This window comes from Balaenoptera borealis, assembly GCF_965194805.1.
Source record: "Balaenoptera borealis genome assembly, chromosome: 15".
NCBI classification, from domain to species: domain Eukaryota; kingdom Metazoa; phylum Chordata; class Mammalia; order Artiodactyla; family Balaenopteridae; genus Balaenoptera; species Balaenoptera borealis.
The window spans coordinates 42,805,650-42,829,695 of NC_138871.1; the positions used below are offsets into that span (position 1 = coordinate 42,805,650).

The window sequence follows — 24,046 nt, forward strand, 5'->3', positions numbered from 1 at the left end:
AGTAAGAAACAGGACTGTCAAACTCATTTTGACACCTAAAACAACTTCATTTGGTACATAAGCTTCACAGAAGGTCATCACTGGATTCCAGGGACTGTTACTTACCTTTTGATTATTTGGAGTACGCACATTTAAGCTCTCTCCTTCAGGGGAAAATTCCAGTGGTCCTAAAGGTATTCCACTTGGGTTCAGAATTTTCTTGAGCATTTGATAGTCTGGCTTTTCATCATATGCTAAATTATGAGCACATACCAAATACTGGGCTATTTCACCTGTGAAGTATTAAATTTTTTAATATGTCATTCATAATTGGAAAAAAATTTCAAAACTCCAATATTCTCAAAATCTGTTGTTTTTCTCTTACACAAGCAAGTGCATGCACACACATACACCCCCCTCGAAGAAACTAAGAATGAGCAGTTCAACAGGAAAGTACTCTTTTAAATGATATCCAAAAATGACTGAAATCTAGTGACCTACAGATTGGACAAGATGGGAGAAACTAGTGGTTTTTTTTTTTTTAAACATATCTTTGTTGATATGTTTACAATTCACTCATCAAAAGAAGCAAATTTTTAAAATTATAGTTAGTGATTTTGATTTATAGGGTGCAACTACTAAGAACTACATGAATAATATAACAGACCAGCCACGCTTCACACTTCTTTCTGAAATTTTAAAAATTCAGTTAAAAGTAAGTTTTTTGAAGTTCTAAAAATTCAGTTAAAAATACTATAAACGTCCTTACTTTAAAGGAAAAAATCATTGCAAATTGTAATTAAGGCTTTGATTTTGAGATTACAACAGTTCATTTAGAAGTGACCTTGAATTCTACAGTTTTAGCCGTGACTGACTTTAGAATCTGCCGAACCTCGCTCAAGTCCTGCATACCTAGCTAGCCCAGTGCAATCATGGCATAGCCTTTCTGATTTAGAGCACAAGGGTGAGAAGTTGCCACCTTTTATTTTTTCTCTTCCCTAGAATGGTATAGTGACCTCCCCACAAATAAAGTTATGAACTACAAACTTTTAAATACAGTACAAGTAGAATCAGTAACCAAAAATTAGAAATATAGCCACTTTACAACAAATGTAGTTTGCATTTTTGTTTCAGGTGGAGGTTCAATCTGAGAAATAAGTGATAATACCATACACTGTTTAAAAACTGGCATGTTTTCATTTGTTTACAGAGATGTTTATACTCCATAAACTAGTTTTTCAAGCCTTTCCTCTTCAAAAACTTACTACTGACCCAGACACAAGTACCTCTTATTTTCTCACTAAGTTGTTTATATCCTATGGTGGGGAAATTGGGGAAGCTTCGTGGCTTGGCAGAACTGGCTTCCTAAATCTTCGCTCCCTTCCAGGCCTACCTCCTTTCAAGTGGGGAACTGCAGAGACACTGGGTTTCACTCCCTACAGGGAAAAATTCCAAAAGGAATAGTCATCATCTCTCCCCCGCAAGGAAAGTCAGAGAGTGACCATTTTACACTGTATTGTCCACAACTATTTTCCAGGAACATAAGGCTATTGCGGCTAAAATGAAAACTCCTGGCTCCAGAGTTTTTTTGGTTTTTTGGATACTGTGGCAATTCTGCAACCTCCTTTTTTCCTCTCTAATGTATAAGATGTCAAATTCTGTTATCTAGCACTCGCTCGACCAGATCTCTGTAACTAGGAAGTGCTGCAGCTTCATCACATTTATAACTCATGTTTCCAGAAGCCCTTTTTGGGGGCGTCCAATTCTTGAAGAGATGATCCAAAAGAAAAAAGATTAAATTACATCCACTACCATTTTAATATGAATATTCTGTTGTTCTTTGTTCCTTTCAAGATTGGTAAGCCCAGTTTGGTATATATTACAATTCTATTAACCAGAATATCCCAAATGAAGAAGAGAGCTGAATATTTTGGGGACACTTTTCACAAATCACTGTTAGAAGACAAAGGAAGACTCCTGGCACTCCACCAGCTGATAGCAGCTGTGCTGCAAAGCCTTCATGGGTCTGGGGTTTGAAAAAATAAGGTACCAGTGAGGTAGGAGAGGGAGAAAAAGAAAAGAGCCACCTCTGTTATGAATATATTATGATAAACCTGACGCTTAGATGATTGTGATATTGTACCGGTTTAAATGTTAGCCTTTCAAGATCTGGATTTATTATATTAAGTACACCTTTTAATTTACTAGCATATTTCCAGAGTTATAAAACAAATGCTTTGAGTAGTATGAAATTATGATATTCTTGAATCATCTGCTTTTTAAGCTAGTGAAATATTAAGTATCATTACTATCATTTCAAGAGATAGAAACTTTTGAAACCATTATTGATATTATTACACTGAATTGGACGTGCATGTTGCAAACTTCTCAGCTGTTTTATTTCATAAAATGTCTTAGTAATAAACCTTCTGTAAATCGGATTAATTCTCATGCTAGCAATACCCACTCTCTTAAGCATAACCAACTAACTTAAGAGACCTTCAGTTAATAATAAAGTTTCAACGTTTTGTGCTTTAGAAATAGAAATCTGCATTTTATAAAATAATAGTATAGACCCAAACAAATGGTTTGTACTGAAAAAGAGGAGCCTGGCACTCCTCCCGCCATTTCTCGTACCACTCAAATATTATATTTAGCAATAGCAGTGCCCCAGAATAGACACTGGCCCATAAGCATTTATTGTGTACGATCCAGGGCACATGGGCTTTCTTTCCTAATCCTAAACTGAACAGTTACCTTTTGTGCGTGAGAGACAAGAAAAGAGATACACAATTTTAAAAAATTTTTAACATCTCCTCATCTCTCTTTTTGCTGTCCTGTTGAGTAAAATGAAAGCTGTGTGACTTGGTAAAAATGCCAATAAGAATATTAGCCAAAAAGGAATACTGGCATATTGACTGAGTTACTCAGTGCAGTTACATAAACGAAAAGTTTTCATCTTTCAACCCATCCCCCCAAATGAGAATACTACTCTCCCGTTTGCCTCCCTCCATCAGAAGGAAAGGGACAAGAGAGAGTGGGAAGCAGAAGACTCACATTGGGCAGACTTGTGGGATTTGGGAAATGGAGGTGGGAAAACAGAGCTGGTCTGTTCATTTCCTAAGGAAATGAAAATTTTGGTTTCTGGTCAAAGAAGGGCTGTAAGTATCCGTTTAAGATGATTTAACTCTACTTTTAAACTCTCATGTGGAAACCGATACTACTTGACCTTATCTAGACACTCAGCGTACATATTTACTTTCATAAGTCAGCTAAAAGCTAACTTTGAAGTTGCCCGGTAGAAACAGAGATCAAGATTCACTCTGCTTATTGTCTCGGAGAGAAAGCAAGCCGGACAGCAGAAGCAGGCTCTGCTCTGTGAGGCAGTCTCACTCGGTGGTTAACTCGGTGCTGAATAATGTGCCATGCGGCACTTGGGTAATGCTGAATTGCCTTACTATTTTTACTGATAGCACTACCAATTAAAGAATTCCGAAGTGGTCTATACTAACATGAAAGAGAAACCTGTTTAATGAAATATACTCTGAATCCCAAGGTCATATGCCTTGCCAATCCAAAATTTTTTTTCTGGCTGTTGAGTCAGACTATAACCCAAGTCTTAAACAGCATTCAAGTGTTTAATGGTTTGGTTTTTTAAATTATTAATTGAAAGTAGTCTTTCCTTAGATCAACTTTCTGTTCTTTCAGCAACACACATAAGAACAAAAACAGAAAGTCCACTCTAGAAATACCAGATACAGTTGACCATTAAACCTGTGCATGATTCCCAAAATATACATCTAAAAGAAAGCAATGCCATCAGCAGAGCCCAGAACGCTGCCTGCATATGTTCTTGCAGCATTCTTGTGTCCTAATGAAAAGAGGATCTAAACATTCTCTTCTCTAGCAACCTATCTGTAACCCTGGAAAGTTTCTTCCCACCACTGTGGGAATGGGACTGGGTGCAGCAAAAGCTACAAAACAAGAGTGACAAATGTGGTGAGCTGTAAATCATATAGGAGAAGACAGAAGTTATCACCTGACTTACGGCAACTGCTTCCGGAAGGAGCCCATTTAAGCACCGACTCAGGCAGCTCATCCAACAGACTAAAACAAAACAGAGTAACGCACAGTGAATTTGTTTGCAATCCTGTGATTTATTATTTTGATTAGAAAACAGAACTCTATAGGTCACCAGTAATGTGACTTTCCATACTTTTTTTTTTTCACCCACCTGTAATGGGTAAGAGGGTAAGTGGATGGGGGAGATCCCTCAAATCTCACTGATTGATTTTATATCAATCAGCTAGAAACTAAATGTAGAACTACAGTATAAATGCTTTAATACAAGGTCTGTACGTGTAGAAATGTAGAAGTAGGGATACATGATTTTTTTTAAAAAAACCTCAAGAAAAAAATACATAGAAAAATTTTATCTGGATTTTCAGGATATTTTTCCTCACGTACTCAGCACTGGGGAGGGGCAAATTATTTAATATTTTATGTATATTATTCTCAATTGGGCAGTTGCTTTATGCTATGCCATGATTAAACAGGTTAACAAGAAATATCCAAAAAACCCATTATTCTAACACTTTCCAGTGTTTTAGATTGAACAAGTACAAATCTCTTAAGTTGCTTCAGCCACAAATATATAAACATTCAACTAAAATTACTGATAGGAATGTTTGATTCACAAACTCAGGCACAGGCAGAATTGCAACAATAAATGCACTGATCTAATATTACCCTATGTTAGGAAAATAAAGGGCATATGGGAGATACAGTATTATGGTTAAATATACAAGCCTGCCCTTATGGGGAAATTCAGCGTTATGCCTTCTCAGCAAGTTGAATAAATTATGATTATGTACTATATAAAAAGTTTGATCATGTCTTATATATATATATGAGATATATATATGTACGTATCTTAATTATATATATATATGTCTTAATTATAAACTTCATAATACAATATTAGCTTTATTGGTCAATAGGTTTATATTAGTAATCAGGTCAAAATGAATATATTAACATATGCAAGGGGCCCCAAAATACAAATGGAGATTATGTTTATTAGCATTATATTTTATTATTTATGTAATACCCTATTATATTCAAATATATACATGTAGGTATATTCATTAGAGATATGTACAATGAAGGCATCTATATATGCATATTGATAAAAGACTAAAATAATATTAGTAAGTCTTATTAAAAGAAAAACACATATAGGATCATTGGAATTAAAATGCTAGTCCTTTAAATAAAGTATTTTATTCAAGTTAGGTAAACTGAGGTGGAAAATTGGAAACCAAGACTTTATATATGCCCATTACTGTCCTTTGACTTGACCCATATATTGAAAAATGTTAGTTACCTGAGGGTTATATGGACACATCAATCACTGCAATAAGTAAGTGATTAGATAGTTCTAATACTGACATGTAAATGTGTTAGTTTTGGGAAAGGGACTAGGACGATCAAGATTCCAAGTGGAGAAATATTTCATACAATATATGTCAGTATTCACAAATGTAATCTGCATTATTTTGTATCTGCAGGCTAGCTTTCCTCTCTATTAAGAACTGATGCCACACTGAATTAGAAAGACCGATGTCTATGGATCAGCTAGCTACCCCTTTTGTAAACTTCTGTTGTGACTTGCCCTATTAAAATACAGCTGCTTTTTCCAGTTGTGATATTGTATCTGTGGATAACTACTGTTGAGAATATCTTGGTGCATGATGAAAAACTGGCTATGCTGTGTGCTACCTGCAATTGACTTTTTGTTAGGCCTGATCAGTGAGAAAAACAGTAAAATAGTAACCCACTCTATACTCAGTCTAACCTAATTCTCATCCTAATAGAGTTTAGGTGATAAAAACTGAATGTGGAATATTAAAATGTTTATGTGGCTGCAAAATGATCTCGTACATAAACACCTCATATACGAATTTTGTTTGTTTCTTCCTTAAGAAACAAAACATACACTCCCCCCCAATAACAGGATTAAAAACAACGTATGTTGCTCTCACTTGAAAAATATAAGCCCTGTTTGTCCCATTTCACTTTGTTGCTTTGCACAGTTAATATCAATCACACCAAGCTCACACTAACTCCATATACTTGTACAATGCTAATCTGAAAATACTCTTCCTTGAAAATACCACCACCTAGAACCTAAGCTTTGGAAAACACCGTGTGAAGGAACAAATATTTCACTTTTTATTTTGTATTACAACTCTCATACATATGGTCTCGTAGGTGTTAGCTTAATGGATCTTATGTCTGTACGCTGTTTGGGTTTTTTAAAATATTTTTCAAATTTAAGAAATTTGCTTTGGCTATCCTATTGAATGAATAGGTTGAATGAATGAATAGGTTGAATGGCAGTCTTCTCTGAGATATTAACTCGCTTTGATGTATCCCTTCAGACCTGGCGCTGTACATAACGGAATACTTGAAAATCTGTACTTTGTTTTAGCAGCCTGGACAGCCACAGGGTCCTCCAGGTTCTGTTCCCAGGGCAGTCTCCCACATAACCACCGCAGCAGACAGTAACCGAGGATTTCAAGGTCACTGCGTCTGGACAGGGCTATAGGAAGAAGCATGAAGAGAGAAAGATGAGGGATAAGTCATTTTTGAGAAATAGAGAAATCACGGAATGAACTACCACTGATGAAATATGAAAAAGCCAAATGGGCGATGTGTTTTGTTTGTTCAGCTGGAGTAAAGCTTAAACGCCCGGGCGTTTGGCCCCGGTCCACAGAAAGGCAGTGACTTCTTGCTGTTGAAAGTAAGGGTCAGTTTCCTCACCTCCTCCGACTTCATCCTTCCTTAGTCTGGCCTGTCACATGAACTTGATCTCCATGGCCTCTGACATGATCCAGACAACCCATAACCTGGCACCAACACTTTCTCAGAGAGCCGAGCAGTAAAACAAAGGAATAAATGTCTGCGGCTAAATTGCTAACATATGTTCCAGGAAGTCCATGGGGTCTGCACTGGTCATGCAGAGACCCTTCAAGTGCAGACTAAACACTGATGGCCTTTCCTGTTCCACTCATACAAGCAGCACTGGAAATCGGAAGAATATGACAAAACTGCCATCTAGTGTACAGTATTAAAAAACAGGTCTTTCTTAAGATTTTTCAATTTAATGAAAGTACAGGATAAATACGCCTGCTGTTTTGGGTACACGGATCTAAAATTTTACAAACATTATTTTAGATATAAGCAGTGCTAAAGCGAACTTCTGATCAAATCTCCTGAATAAAAAATATAAAGGTAAAGAAACAGTGTGCATGAGGGGTGGGGTGCAGGTGGTGGGAAGTAAATTTTAAAGCCAGAGAGAGGTTTCCGTAATTTAATATAAGATGGCTTTTCATAAAAAAAAATGCAGTAAAAGAACATTTTGAGGCCACTGTAAATATCATTTATGTAAAACTACAGACTAGTGCCATAGACTAATTTCATGATAATTTTCTGTATTTTTTTTAAAGTAACTGATTGCAAAAGAAGGACAAAAACAATCTCAGAAACATGTCAAATATAAACAAATATTACTGAAAATAATGATTAAAACATTAACAGAATGCCACAAAGTAAACTCATTTTTATAACCATTCCAAATTGCAAAACAATAGGCTGGCTTACATTTCTACCATTACTTGAATGTTCATCTGTGTAGGGATGCAAAATCTCCTAAGTGCAATACATGGCTGTTAAACCTGCTGTAAACAGGTATCCTGGTTTTATTGTCTTTCATTACATACATTCTGAAAAGCCACTCAGTAAACTTAGTTTAGTTTAAAAAGTCATCTACAAAGAACAATGCCGCTAGCACGTCATGACTACTTTTGGTCACCATACACAAGTTACTATAAAAGCAGAAGACAAGATTAGCTCTTACACATACTCTATCTTAACTGCTATTAGAGTACTGGATTATTAAAGGCCCTTCAGTCAAGCAGAATGCGACAGTCCCATGGGTACTGTTTACTTTCTGCACAAGCTTCAACAATGTACTAATGCAAGACTTGGCTCCCCTATTAAAATAAAAACACAATCTCTACCACACTGTTTTGTAGTGATTTCTTCAGTAATAAATCTCCCATTAATAATGGAATGGTTCCATTTGTACAGATGTGTTCACGAATCCCTTTTCCATTGTGGCAATTCCTGATGACCACCACTTAAAAAAATTCACGTCCTCTAATTTTCGAAAAATTATATTCTGGCACCTGTCTGGATGACATAGGCTACACACAAGAGGCCCTTTGAGGAAAAACAATCAGAATTAAAATGGAATGAACCTTCCCAGTCACTTCCCCCAACCCCCAAACTGAGGGATTAATTGATATGAAGCTGTAAGTAATGACAAGTCATTTAGATTTCTGAAGCCAATCTTTCATAAACTGGTCTTCATTTGAAATAGCCCTTCGAGAGTTAACTTACTTCACTATTATAGTTCAGTTTTACCTAATTAAAATACAGCATCACATTTTTCAAACTTTTATTTTCTTTTACTGCATATATACATTAATAATTATTGTTAGGTAAATGTTTTACCACTCACTGTTTCCAATAAGTTCTGTAGACATACACGTAATGTTAAGAAAAAAAAATTCTATAGTCACTCTTTCCCACCATTAAACAGAGAGATGAAAGGATTAAAAATGTTTCCAAGTACACACCTTTCCCTGAAATTCCCTCTCAGGGAAACAAACTGCAAAGTGTGATGTGTTTTTGAGAAGTTAAACTCCAAGACTGTACCAGCAATTATGTCTTCTCTCCATCTACTACATACAGAAGAGTAATTTTAACACCAGTTAAATTAACTAAAATATTTTGGATGACAATATTAGCATCTATGAGTGGGTATGTAATTAACACAATGAACTGATCATATATCTTTAAGTTTAAATAAAGTACATCATCAAAATATAGATGATACGATAATGATAACTGTTGAATCTAGGAATTGAATATCTGGATATTTACTATATTATTCTACTATTTCCTGTATATTTGAAAACAATTAAATAAAATGCTGAAAATTTTTAAAAAAGAATTGATCATAGTTGAGGAAGACTACTAATTAACATCTAACAATGAAAATATTTTTTAATTTGAAAGTTGAAACATATATTATGGATTATTTTGTTTTTGTATAATTTGTATTTCTGTATAATTTATTGTAATACATAAGGTTTTTCAGTTGCATTTGATAATTAATATAATCATTAGCAGCATATTTTCATATAGAAAGTCACACTTTTACTTCTGTTACTTCTTAGAAATATAGGACGATTTAGTTATCAATATTCTCTTGTCACTTTCTAAATATAATTTAGCATCTAATTTTTATTTCGCTTATTAATATGGAGGAATGTAAATGAATCTTTTCACTGAAAGCCTGTGGTGTTCTCAGTTGCTCAACATTTCTAAATGATAAAGTATTGCCAAGACTAACCAAAAAAAAAAAAAAGGCACAGGTGGGGTGGGACTTGAATTCGATTTCACTAGAAAGCAGATTCCAGAAACAGCTGACACTAGAATACATAATTAAAATTAAAACGATCAATGTGATTTATGAAGCTGCTACTGTGCCAGACACTCTACTGCTTTTATATTATCTTATTTAATCATCCTAACAATATGAGGTATCATTAACCCTGTTGACAAATAAGAAAATAGAGGCTCAGAGAGGTTAAATAACTTGCTCAGTATCACACAGCAAAAAGTAACAGAGCTCTGTATTGAAATCCAAATCTTTCAGAATCCAGAGCCAACACTCCACTCAATCTACCAATTACTTTGCCTCCATTGTTAGTTTTGCACCATTTAGACAACATTACATATACCCTTCTACAGTTAGGGAAGTATTTGAAGCAGGCATTTTAACTTAAAACACCAAAAGACATACTGACCAAAGACAGTTGTATTGGCAAGGAAGAAATAAGCAGCAGATGCTGAGGTCTAAGCTGTAACACTAACAAAATTTTTCATGCAACTATCCTTACATGACACTATTTCTGTAAAACTACTTCATTCTGATGAAGAAGAATGTCTAATTAAAACATTAATTTATAAAGTGTTAAATGGTCCTTCCAAGCTGAAATGAGAACAACAAAGAAATCACATTGGAGGACTGGTCCTTATTCTAATGACAAACTGGAGTAAAATTATCTGGGTGCAATTCACCAAATGGAATGAAAGAACTGGGAGAAAAAGAAAAGTATCAGTGTTAATCCCAAAATGTCTCTGATTATTTGCCTAAAGTGTTTCCTGTTGAGTTTTTTTCTTACATAGAGTAACATTATCAAGTAGGAAGAAAAACAAGATTTGCTAGGAAGTAATAAAGGGAACTTGAAAACTTTTGCCTTAAGCAGACAGGGTCTAAATGCTCAAAATACTAGTTTATATACTCAGAAATGACAATAAGAAAGCAGAAAACATCTGAGTAAGACGTTCACCTGAGAAGTGAATGGTGACTATCTGCAGAATAAATTTAAAGTTTATTCTTATTTTTCTAACTAGTAACCTATGTTATTCAGTAGTTTGTCAATTCAGATGTATAAAGAGCTAGGAAATTTTATGGTGGCCACAATTTACTGCAATTTCAAAAAGGATATTAGGAAAGTAGAATGCAATGTGTCACATTTCAAATAAAATAATAAACCCAGGTCTCTTTTATTTCTTCAGTACCTTTTAAATTCTAAGCCTTAGTTTTTTATGAAACACTACTGTGTGAGGCTTAGGAAAAGTTATTCAAGAGAGCAAAGGTATCTTACATTTGACCAATGTGTATTCTTAACCAAATAGTTTAAGACCTATGCCAAGACTTTGAAAGTCATGTCTAAATGTCAAAATTGGGTTATGTCATATAGAAAGAATAGTGTCTTCATTAAAATTTATTTATACATCAACCAAAGACTATTTATAGCAGTGAAATTTACTTAAAAATAAAAATCAACATTGTGTTTTTCTGACTACTAATAGATTCAATAGAGCATATCAATAACTTGATGGTTTACCTTAATATCTTATAATTGAAAAATGGGTTCCCTTTTTTGAATTATTGTTTAAGAAGATAAATATTGTATAAACCATGTCATTTCCCCAAGTTTGGTAGCATGAAAACACATTCTCAGTTTATTTCACATATATTTTGTAAGCTGGAGTGCTAGATTAGAGTGAAATGAAGCCATGCAAGAAATAACACAAGACTTGGATTTTATATGCTGTAGCAATTGGCAAAAATTTTAAAAAGGATGTAATATATTTCTTTCCTTGATACTGAACATATTATATAAACAAATGGACATTTAAAATGCAATTTAGATATCATATTTTATGGTCATCAATGATGTCAAATTAAAATAGGTATTATACACTCAAGGCACAAGTCTGAAGTATTTAAAAAAGCTCAGTATGTTAAATGCAGTATATCTCTAGAGAAATTAGGTATTGACTGCATGCCTCAGTGAGCAGAAAAATCTACAAAAATCTATACCACACATTGATCCAAATATTGCTTTTTAACATTACTAAGAATGTAACAAATTTTAAAATAGTGTATTTGACACAGATATAATTCTCTCTAATTATCAGGCAACAAGCCCAAAATATGTCAATGTTTATACATGTTGGTTTTTATGAAGAATAAAAAATTAATAACAGATGAGATAAGCCCAAAATATATTACTCTAATTTTACACTAAATGAAGCACTTCAGCCACTCGGAAAACACTTTTAGGTCATATATGAGAACTGAGTTTGGAAGAATAACTGCAATTAAAAAAATACAGATATATAGATGCACAATTGTTCAAGAATAGTTATCTATCCATTCATCCGTCCATTCACCTCTATATATCTCTATTCATATTTTTTGGCTTATAATAATACAAGCTACCCTCCTTTTACACAGTTCAACTAGAAAATGCTTAGGTGAAACTGCTGACTGGCACCTTATACAAGCTCCTTCATTATAAAAACCCAACGAATCCACAGAAACATGAGACCTAGCTTCTGTTTCTGAATAACCACTACAAAGGTATCGGAGACCAGATAGTCTGATCAGGTTAACAATATATCTGTTAAGTGGCTAATCCGTAAGTCAGTTTTACAATGAAGGCTGAATATTTCCCAGGGCCTGATCAAGCACAGATAAACCTAAAACATAACAAATGCTTTGATAAGTAGAGGTTATATTTCCTAGTGATAACTTGCTTTGCTCTTTATGTTTTCCTTTGCATTATCTTCCTCAGTATTTATTTGATCTCATAGCTGGACTGGTATAGAAAAGATTTTTCTGAGATTCAACTACATAGTGTGTACTGAAAGTAAACACATGAATATTTATGAATCTGACATTCTGCATTTACCTACAAGGATTTATGGCCTTGTTTAATTCTAGTTTCTAGATATGACTAAATGATTACTTCATTTCTAATAAAATCCTAAAGTGAAATGTTTTATTTTGGAAAATTAAATGTAAAACATGATGAATAGTATTCAAATATTTGAGGATACCAAACCTTTCTTTTTTTTATACTAGACTAAAACTGCATGTTAAAATTTCAGCAAATATATATATTTATGTGTGTATGTGTACATCTATGTATGTATACATGTATGTGTATATACATGCATATGTGTATGTATATGCATATATATGTATATCTACATGTAAATACAGATATGGTGAAAAGTTTAGTGTACATTCTATTTTAAATGCATTAAGGGAATTAATTTTTATAGAAATCTTGTGAAACCCATGATAAAAATGAATATTCACTCCAGCTCATAACTTTCAATCAAATACCAAAAATACGTAATGTAGGCTCTCCCCTGAGTAGTCTTCCCAAAGAGATAATATCTTTCTCCCATCATTCTCAGTTCAATCTTCTCTCCAAAGACCTAGCATCGTGAAATCTACCCAACTCATCAACATGTATTATTATTTAAGGGAGCAAAAAACTTAAATGCACTATGGAATAAAATTTTGTTCAAATCTTTCATGAAGATGGCATAATGAAAATACTGCCCTAAACTATGGAATAACTGAGGAGGACTTCCAGAATTACCACAGTCCAAACACTGACCAGACCAACATACGACAACTCTACTTTCCCATTCCACAGTCACAGTGGCTTCCTAGATGTTTTTTTAATAGTTAAAATCTAATAGGATCAGTATTAGAGCTATGGGTTGAACTAAGTGGCCCAACCATAAGTTAATATCATCATTAACATAATTGGACCAAAGCTTAAGAATCTGTATGATGAATTAATTGCCAGTTATACCACTATCAAAAAGTACTCTCAGGTTTCTAAATATTCTTTCATACTAATATATCTGGCAAATCACTACTTTTCTAACCAAACTACCCTTGAAAAAAAAAATGTAGTGATTTCTTTTATTTTGATCAGGAGTATAAAAGGTAATTTCTATTCCAGAAAATTTAACCTATGATTCTTCTTGAAAGGAAGAAGGTATACAACCGACACACTTGTTTTACTTTTTCATTGGCCTACCTTAAACTACTGTGGGTTTTAATTGCTCTGGAAAATGATCAAGACCCTCTACATTACATGGTCAATGGTCCTTTTAATAGAAAAGGCAATAATATACAGTTGTTTGCGCCAACTAAAACTCGTTAGAAAGTATCAGTTTAGGGTAACAGTTCAACAGCCATTAACAAGTGCAAATGTCTAACTGCCTTTTAGTGAAAATGTGATCCTTTCGAAGCAGTTTAAAAATTATTCGTATGGTTTAGCATATTTGAAAATACTTTTATAAACAAAGTTTATGAAGAATATAATTTTGAAAGACAAAGTTTTTCAATAATCACCATTTTTTTTTTTACTAGCATAACATTAGAATTGACTTTTTGTCTTGCTGACAGAGCAACTAAGAAAGTACAGTTGCATTGACCATATTGATTGTGAACAAAGCAACCATCAGTGGGACTCCGCACCATATATTTTCAATATTGACCTCCTACTTCCTTTTCCATGGCTTTGTGGGTCGGCTATTGGATTTAGACTGCAGTGTAATAAACAGCTAAGGTTTAATTAATGGTAAATGAATACAAGACATAGGTTATGACTTTAACTAATTAGGGAATTGTTGAATTAAGTCTGCCTTGGAATGCAAGGCAGTACAATCAATGTCCAATAAAAGGACTATGTATGTAATTTACCTGCAAATGTGTTTCCAATACCATCAAAGTGAGTTTAAATAAGTAAGATATATGAAAGGCGACTAGGAGAGATTTCCACAAGTTAACACTTCATAGATTCAGGAAAGATTTCCTTATTGTTAAGATGGTATCTTCTAAAGCTCTGATAAGGGCACAATGAAAAACAGGAATAATTCTTCACATGTGTACCTGTACCAAATCTGTAATTGTCACTACAGCATAAAAATTCAGTTGCTGACCTCCAAGTTTAACCTGAACAAACTAGTACTTTCCTGTCCCAAATAAGCATCAAGTTTTGCTTACTTGACACCTTTTATTCCTTTTTCACTTGTCGAAGTCTGTAACTCCTCCCTCTGTTAGAAGAAATATTCATTGGCATACAGGAACTCACTACTTTTGATAAAAATCTCACCAATGTTCTCACTCTTCAAACTGACTATGCAAAGGTCATTTCATGGAGGCTTAAGGCTCTTTGTTCTAATTATTCTTCTGAAATAAAAATTAGAAAAAAAGAAACCTACCTACTCCCTTGTGGGCATCCAAGCTGGTAAACTCTATTGTCCCATTATGGCTTTTTCTAGGATTTTCCTGATACTGTTTGTGGTTCCCATTGGGACAATATCTGTAGGAAAGTCCATAATCTGCAAGATAAACCTGGAAGACATGAAGAGACAAATGAATAATGTTTTTGTCCTCTGAAAATATAACCTTTATAATTAAGTCTTAAGAAACTGATAGGTTAAGAGAGCCTCAGATCTACATTTTATTAAACCAAATGGTGCCTTAGGATAAAATATATACAACTGGGGGCCATAACAATGAACTTTCTAACTTAAATCCTGTCTTCATCATAGGCAAGTCTTGTTTCTGAGTTGACTTAGATTTTCAGTCTTTTTATTTTGCTCTTAAATTCCCTTCCCTCCAGCTGGGCATGTAGACGTCATAAACCATAATATGTCTTTTTATCTGTATTCATACAGCGTATAAGGCTCTGCCTTTTTTGTAACCCCTTCCTGTAAACAAAACTGTTTCAAGCAGGGAGGGGAGATGAGAGTAAACAATCTAAAAATCTTAACCTAATGTTACAGGAGTCTCCATTAACAAGAAGTATAAAAATAATGAACAGACTGTAAGAGGTAATGACTCTTAAAAAAAAAAAAAACACCATCATGTTGTCCGTATTTAAGAATGGAACATCAATGCAGTACTTGTGGCCTTTCAGACGGATCCATATCATCACAGTTATCTTTGTAAGTCAGTCAGAATTGCAAGCTGGGTTTCCAAACAGAATATAGATTGTTAAAAGTCAGACAGCAATTCAAGTGAATTTTTCTCAGATTACTTTTGGAGAGAGAGAAGGGAGGGGAGAAGTAGTCAGAATATCGTACTTCCCTGTTATATGTTACCATGCTCCTCCCCCCACCCCCTGGAAAAGAAAGCAGTTTCAACTTTTAAAATGTGTTGTTTCACATGTGTTTCTTTAAAATTTAGAGAATAAGGCAACATTTCATGATGCCTTATTTAAGACAACAGAGTATTACAACTGGTATTTTAAAAGATATCTATTAAAAGAAAATTAAATTTTAGTTTAAGTTTTTGGTTTCAGGATAGCCTAAGTAGGAGACATTTTGAATTTCAAAATATAAACAGCACAGCTTCCTTCACTTGTTGGAGAACATAGCTTGCTGGAATGTCTGAAAACATGATATTTCAGTTTTGTCTCTCACTCACAGATGCCATTTCTCAAGATGGCCTCAGGGGTAACTGCCCAAAGTAATTACACTTCAGGATCAGATGTATAACTGGTTGCTTGCTTTCACTATTTATGATGCATTTTTATCTTTATTTATTTTGAGAACTAAATAGACTTCACTTTGCAAAGTAGATATCCTGAGAATGTACATATTGATAGCAAATGGAAACATATTTTAAATACACTACAACAGTTCACTATTAAAAAAAACTATCAAGATGTTTTTCATGTAGATTAACCAAAAAAAAAAGACCTAAAATTTATGGATGTTTTATGGCTAAAATATGGATTATGCCTCATATGTTTTGATACCAGAGAGCATAAGAGCTTAATGTTCATAGACTGATGAACAGATATCCTGTAGGAAGGTACCATTATCTCCATTTTACTCGTAAGCAAACTGAAGCTCAGTCAGTGACATTATGTGACTTGTGTAGTAAAATGGAGCCAGAGTCTGACTCCAAAATCTTCATCTCAATCACAATCTAACTCAAAGGCACTAGACAAGTTAAACAGATAAAGTATTCAAGACTACTGTAATAGGGAAGAGTGACTGATCTCAACTCCACTGAAACAAAAGTTGGGAAAGTGTTTAAGAGCTGAGGCTGAGCTAGTGAAGAGTACTGGAGAACACTAAGGGGATACAGGTCAACATGACTGGGTTATCTACGTTTGCTAAGTGGTGCTTAGGCTCCTATCCCCACCTCAAAGACTGTAGAGATAGGAGAACACTCTTTAATAAAGATTACATTTTAAAGGGATGACTCCCAGGTCCTGGAGGTACTTGAGAAAGACATTCCTGGGTTGTAAAACTGGCAAGAGGCTGGGAGAAGATTCACATCTCAAAGAAGCAGAGAAAGAATTTATAATTTCAAAGTTGCTTAAGTAAATGGTGTAAGAAAAGGGAGGACAGGAGCTTACGGTCAGGAGGAAACCTGTCTAAAGTTTAGTCAAGCTGAGGGGAACTTTAAGGCCCTCTTGGTCATCACTGAGCTATGGGCCTCAAGGTAGTGCTGGGTTACTCAAACTTTGAAGGGCAATGCAGGATCTACATTTAATATAAAGACAGGAAGCTAACAATATAGTAAAGGAAACATGCACTAACCATTTGACTCAGAATACACTAACTCATTTGAATAATGCTGCAGTGAACACGGGAGTACAGATCTCTTTGAGATAATGATTTTGTTTCCTGTGGAAATATACCAAGAAGTTAGACTGATGGATCATATGGTAGTTCTATTTTTAACTTTTTGAGCAACCTCCATATTGTTTTCCATAGTAGCTGTACCAGTTTACATTTCCACCAACAGTAAACAAGGGTTCCCTTTTCTCCACAACCTCACAGCAATTATTATTTTTTGTCTTTTTGATAATAGCCTTGCTCACAGGTGTGAGTTGATATCTCATTATGGTTTTGATTTGCATTTCCTTTATAATTAGTGATGTTGAACACCTTTTAATGTACCTGTCAGCCATTTGGATCTCTTCTTTGGAAAAATGTTCAGGTCCTCTGCCCATTTTTTAAATTGTCTTATTTTGTATTGCTAATTGGGTAGTATGACTTCTTTATATATTTTGGATATTAACCCTTTATCAAATATATAATTTGCAAATATCTTATCCCATTCAGTAGGCTGTCTTTTCATTTTGTTGATGGTTTCCTTGCTGTGCAGAAGCTTTTAAGTTTGATGTCATCCCACTTGTTTATTTTTGCTTTGTTCCCCTTGCCTGAGGAGACATATGTAGAAAGACATTGCTAAGACCAATGTCAAAAAGCATACTGCCTATGTTTTCTTCTAGGAGCTTTATGGTTTCAAGCTTTATGTTCAAGGCTTTAATCCATTTTTAGTTAATGTTTGTGTAAGGTATAAGACAAAGGAGTGTCCAATTTTATTCTTTGCCACATGGATGTCCAGTTTTCCCAACACCATTTATTTAAGAGACTAACCTTGCCCCATGTATATTCTTGGCTCCTTTGTCAAAAATTGACCATATACACGTGAGTTTATTTCCAGGGTCTCTAATCTGCTCAATTGGTCTGTGTCTTTTTTTATGTCAGTAACATACTGTTTTGATTACTATAGCTTTGTAATATAGTTTGAAATCAAAAAGTGCGATGCCTCTGGTGGTTTTGTGCTTTGCAGGATTGCTTTGGCTACTTGGGGCCCTTTATGGTTCACAGAAATTTTTGGATTGTTTTTCTATTTCTGTGAAAAATGCCATTGGAATTTTGAAAGGGACTGAACTGAATCTTTAGATTGCTTTGGGTAGTATGGACAGTTTAACAATATTCTTCTAATCCATGAGCATGGGGTATCTTGCCATTTATTTGTGTCTTCTTGAATTTCTTTCATCAATGTTTTGTGGAGTTTAGTGTACAGATCTTTCATGTTCTTGGCTAAATTTATTGCTAAATATTTTATTCTTTTTGATGCTATTGTAAATGGAGTTGTTTTAATTTCTCTTTCCAATAGCTCGTTGTTAGGGTATAGAAATGCAACTGATTTTTGTCAATTGATTTTGTATCCTGCAACTTTACTGAATTCATTTATTCGAACAATTTTTTGGTGGAGTCTTCAGGGTTTTCTCTATATACAGTAGGGTTTGCAGTCTAGGTCCTGTTTTTTGTATGTCCTTGAGCTAAGACTTAGTTTCAGTTAACTTTTTTTGTATTATCACCTTTTTTCTGTGAAATAAAAAATAACAACTCATTAATATTTTTCACTTTAAGAATAAATACATATAATAACCCTAGTTTTAGATAAGCCTATAGTAGGAATCTCAAGATCATCAAGATCAGGTAGGGGGTTATTATTTGTATTATAATAAGACTAGACCTAGGAAAATTTAAATATCTAGATCCCTAATGCATTTTAAATGATATTCTTTTTATGCAACTTTTCGGAATTTAGTAACCATTTCCTTTCTCCATGAATAGAAGAACAGCCTTGACCACTTCTCTTTACTTTAATCATAGATCTTTCGATCATGCTGTACTGCCTCTCACGTTTCCACATGCTACTCTCATTTTTCTCTCATTCCTCTTAGATATGTACTATGGTTTAGTTTTGTTTGGTTTTTTACAACTTTGTGAGGTAGGTAGGGGAGATGTGTCATTATACACATTTAACAGATGAAAAATAATGTGATACACCCAAATAATGCAAGTCATCCAACAGTCAGTCACTAAGTTCAGCTTCTACAAAAGATGTTATTGTTTTAGTGAATTTCTCAGCTGTCCCCTCCCCCTCAAAAAACACCTAATCTTCACTAATGCTTTCAAGGACTTTCAATTTTAATACTTTATTATTGAAAAGGCAGTGTAGTAGCCACTGAGGTACAATCCCATCAAGAAAGAAATGGCCTTTCACCTGTGAGGAGGGCAATAATCTGACAACTTCCAGAGGCAGGGCCATTAGGAACCACCACAGCATGTGAGCCAAGGTAACACTCTTCCCAGGCAGTTTCTACTAAAGAATGATCATGGTGGGAATGCTGTGTGGCTATTTCTACCCAATTGGAGACTCTTCTAATGGAACCCTTTTGCTCTGGTGCTCCCAAATGGGTTGGCTGAGACTTTCTCAGAACTGTATCATAGTCTGAGCTCTCCCTGCCCAATCCTTCTGTCTCCTTTCCTTTCACAGGTGCCATTGCAACATCCTACTCTGAAAGCTTTCCTTGTCCAAACCCATTTCCTCTCCTTTTATCTTTCTATTATATAGGTACTATATTCCCTTCCCTCAATAAAGCCCTTGCACTCCTAATGCTGTCTCAGCATCTGCCTCTCTGAAAAACAAATTTGACACAGGTAGTCAGTAAATCATAGCCTTAATTTGAAGCACTAAACTAATAAAGATGAAAAACAAATTAGCCTTTGATGACCATGAAAATCACAACTTTCCTATATACCAAACAGATCTCCCTCAAAAATCAACTTCCTATTTTACCTAGCCAGATTTGCAACCATATATGCCACATTCTCAAGTTATGCATTTAATTAAACCTTTACTTCCCTCTCCTTGCTCTCTGATGCTTGTAAGGTCTTACACCACTTTGTTTTTCCAAATGGATGGGTGAAAGGAATGATTAAAGAGCACCCTGTGATAACTCTTCTTTGCAGTGAATTGCACTGGAAGGGCCTTTGTCTTCAATTCAGCACCCCTCCACGGATACCCCAAATGCTCTTCTCCACTTCCTACCACACCTCCTGGATTCACATCTCACACTTCCGAGATCCACCACTCATACCTGAATTCTATTCTGGTATGTAGATCCTTTTAACCTCAAGGCAATTCATTGGGTTTTCATTTGTGTTCAGATGGATTTACCTTTTAAAAATGTACAAAGTATTTAGCTTTTATTTATGCCTTGGATCCACATTTATAGGCTGTAAAATCCTATGGGACAAGGGGCCAGGATAATGATATATATATTTTTGTATCCATCACAGCACCTACTCTGAGGTCTTCTGCACAGTAGGCTTAAATAAAATTTCACTGATTTGACTTGATGGTAATAATTGGACAAATAGAAGTAAATTCCTTTCAATAGACACCTGAGTGCCAAGCAAGATAAAATATCAAGAATCATACATTCTAAAAAGGAAAGAAAAACAAAAATGAATGCATATTATTGAATACTTGCTATGCAAAGGCATTATGTGGTGCTTTACAGAAGTCAAATTATTTAACCCTCATGACACTAAGAGCAAGTTATTTTAAGATACCTTGAGGATGAGAAAACACAATGAGTGAGTTTAGGTGCTCTGTGCAAAACAACTAAACTTATAGTAACTGGCAAAGTTGAGATCCAAACCTAAGTCAGCCTGACCAGAAGACTGAGATTTTTCCATACGTCCCACACAGAGGAAGAAGAGATGACACAAGCACATCTAGAGGTTAACATCTACTCCAACAAAAGTATAACAGATTTAAATGTAAAAATATTTTAGAGTAAGGGGAGGTTACTTCCTAATTGGGGACTCAAAGAACAAAATGACATTGATTTGGGCTTTGAAAAATATCTAAGATTTCCACAAATGGAGATAGGGAAGAAGAGATAAAACAAGGAAAACCAGGGCTGGGTCAGTGTGTGCTGGGAGTGAAGAGGTTATTGGAAACACAACACAAGCCGGAAAAAAAAACTGGTTAGCATGAGTTTACAGGAAGCTTTGAAAACCATGCTAAGAAGCTGGGACACAGTTTTTGTATGCAAAAAGAAGTCACCAAAGGTTTTTGGCAAGGAATAATATTATCAGCCCTGGCAGCATCATAATGGGGAAATGAAAGCAGAGAGTCCATTTGGGAGAATATGACATTAGTCCAGGCAAGAGACAGTGGGAGGCTGGACTAGGGCACTGGTGAACAAAGAAGGGAGACAAAGAACAGAGCCATAGGAGGGGTGAGAGACAGAGTCAAAGATAACTGAAAACAATGTGGCTAGCTGGGTATATGAGGATTCAATGAATAGACAAAGAGAGAATAGGAGGAAGAAGAGAAGATTTGGAAAGAAAATGATTTACTCATTTTTGCACCAAAAGCAAACTGGTTGATTGATGGCTAACACCCTAATCCAACCAGTTCCTGGTTCTCTCAGTTCAGGCAGAACTGAGTGATAGACTCATAGTTGATGGAAAAAATAAAGGACCTCCTTCCCATCAGGAGCCAAATCTGCTGCCTTCCTGTTCCTCAATCAACCAGGAACTAAGTATCAAACAGCCAGAATGGCTCACATGGAAGCATTTCTCAACACTTGGTATGTTGCACAGGAAAATGTGAGCTGGAGAAGGGCTGCAAGAGATTATGGAGCTGGAAGAGAAAAAAGATGCTAATCTGGACAGATGTCATTGCCCACCGAGACGCGACCACCCACTAAATCACATTACTCCTTTACCGCCACTTTGCAGATTCACATTAGAGAAGAGATGCACATACGCCCCAAGATGTGATTCACTTTTCAAGACCTTAAAATTTTCCTGTTGTAAAATCTAATCACCTTATCATAATTTAGACTATTTTATACAATTAGACCCTTTTAATTAGCACACCCTGTTGTAGCAAGAAATGTGTCTTAAACTCTCATCAGAGACTGATGGAAATTATACAATGGAGGGAGATAGTCACTATTCGTGACTTTGTTTAGTGGCAATTTAGAAAACACTTTCAAAACTCTAGGAAAAATATATAGACTTATTCAGCAACTTTAAAAGCTTTTATAAAAAAAAAAAGCCAGCATTTATCTTATTTGAATAGCACATATTTTCCTATTCTTTCAACAAGATACCATAATGTGAAAATCTTCACAATAAACTAAATGCTTACTGACTAATGGAAACCACTACATGCCAAAAGGGGAATGAAGCATGGAATGAATAAGCAGCATGTTTATGTTCACAAAAGTCATTCATATCTACTAAAAACCTATACGTAGCCTCATAGCTGCTACTACACTTTGATATAAATGTGTGCTTTTTATTCTTTTATTATACAGTACTTTTTTTGTTTCTCCTCAACTTCCCTACCTTCTTTTTGCCAGTAACACAATGCCACAGATGATATGTATGCATTATCACTATTCAGCCTAGAAAAAAGAATATGACTTTTAAAAGCTGCCAGGTTACTTTTCAAACAGGATGTTTATTAGAATAAACATGAAGATATATTTTTCAAAAATACAGTTTGATCTTTCTTATATATTGTTTTACATGTGCTTTATATGTTGGGGTTTTTTTTTTCCTCCTAGATCTCACAACTACCTACTGGAATTTTATCCTTTCTTCCCTTTATATTTAATACTCATTGAGAATGAGAGATTTAAAGACACATCCATGAAGTCATCATATGAAGAAAAAGCAGAAAGCTGTGCTGTATCACTATCTCTTCACTCTATCTACTGCTCCATCGGACCCAAGTCTATGACTCCCTTAAATGGCGCCACAAATTCAAGCATTCATAACAAAATACTGAGTTATATTTAGCAGTATTCCTAATGATACTAGCCTTTTGACCCTATGACCTGCCCTTCTATTTCAACATGGTTCTTCTAGCAATATGTGAAAGCCTATTTAATCCAAGACAGCTGGGCTGTGACTTACTATTCTTTCCAGGCTTTGGGGGGAAATTCCCTCAATAATACATAGGCTAGCAATTGCTTCTTTACTAAAAATACCTTCACCTACAAAACAAAACTTTTCCAATTACAGTCAATTTCCAATTTGTCCTTTTGACACAAGTTCTCAAAGATCATATAAAGAAACCTACAATACCTTCTCTTTCTCATTTCCAAGATGATATGAAAGTGCTTCACTTGTGCCTGTCCTTTAACAAAATACATAGGCAATGGAACAGGATAATCTGAATTGCATCCAATTCACAGGCTTCCTCTTTGTCTAAATCAAATCTGAGCTTAAGACTTTGCAATATGCTGGTAAGCATTATCAGAGCTTGGTCTATCTGTTAACAGCAGATACGAAATGTTAGCTGATATAATTTGACTGTCAGATACATTATAAAAAGTTTCACCACATGTAAGCTGTGTCTACATAAAACACAGCTATCTAACATTCAAAAGCATCTCCTTGCTCTACATTAACTACATTAACTACAAATTCTACTGATTTCAAAGACAGTGCTGAGGTTGCCAGCAATCATGCCATTCTTACATGCACATCCCCTTGGGGGTCCATAGTTTTTTAACAGTCCCACAACAGGCATACCTCTTAATCCAACCAATTTATACAGCTCAATGAGTTGACTCAGAATTCAGAAAGGCCACTTTCCCATATTAACTGGAAAAAACAACAACAACATATATAGCCCTTTGTGAATTAGGATGCTCAAATATTTTGTCATAAACAATTCTTTTGTCATGTATACATCTGGTCTTCAGAAATTTAAATAATATGACCAGTGGGACCCAGTAGGCATCAACAAACATTTATTGATTATGAGCAAACACTAATTTTTCAACAGCATTAACTCTCTTGGGAACTATATTCTTGGGGACAGGTGATTTGTTAAACGGACCATCCTATACTTACAGAGCATATACATTCCTAAAATGTGAATTCTTTTTCCCTTTTATAGAAAACA

The 24,046-nt window shown here is 34.8% G+C and overlaps 1 protein-coding gene across 3 annotated transcripts in view; it reads right to left on the reverse strand.

Moving 5' to 3' along the window:
• VRK2 (VRK serine/threonine kinase 2) overlaps positions 1 to 24,046 on the reverse strand; it is a 90,008-nt gene that overhangs the window by 12,719 nt on the left and 53,243 nt on the right. For 2 of the 3 annotated variants that reach the window (XM_082358237.1, XM_082358238.1), the window contains exons 8-11: positions 14,722 to 14,854; positions 6,463 to 6,583; positions 4,019 to 4,086; positions 106 to 272 (exon numbers count right to left, since the gene is read on the reverse strand). In XM_082358237.1, coding sequence (XP_082214363.1) covers positions 106 to 272; positions 4,019 to 4,086; positions 6,463 to 6,583; positions 14,722 to 14,854 — 489 coding nt within the window. The remainder of the gene's footprint in view (positions 1 to 105; positions 273 to 4,018; positions 4,087 to 6,462; positions 6,584 to 14,721; positions 14,855 to 24,046) is intronic. The other variant, XM_082358239.1, reaches the window with a different exon arrangement.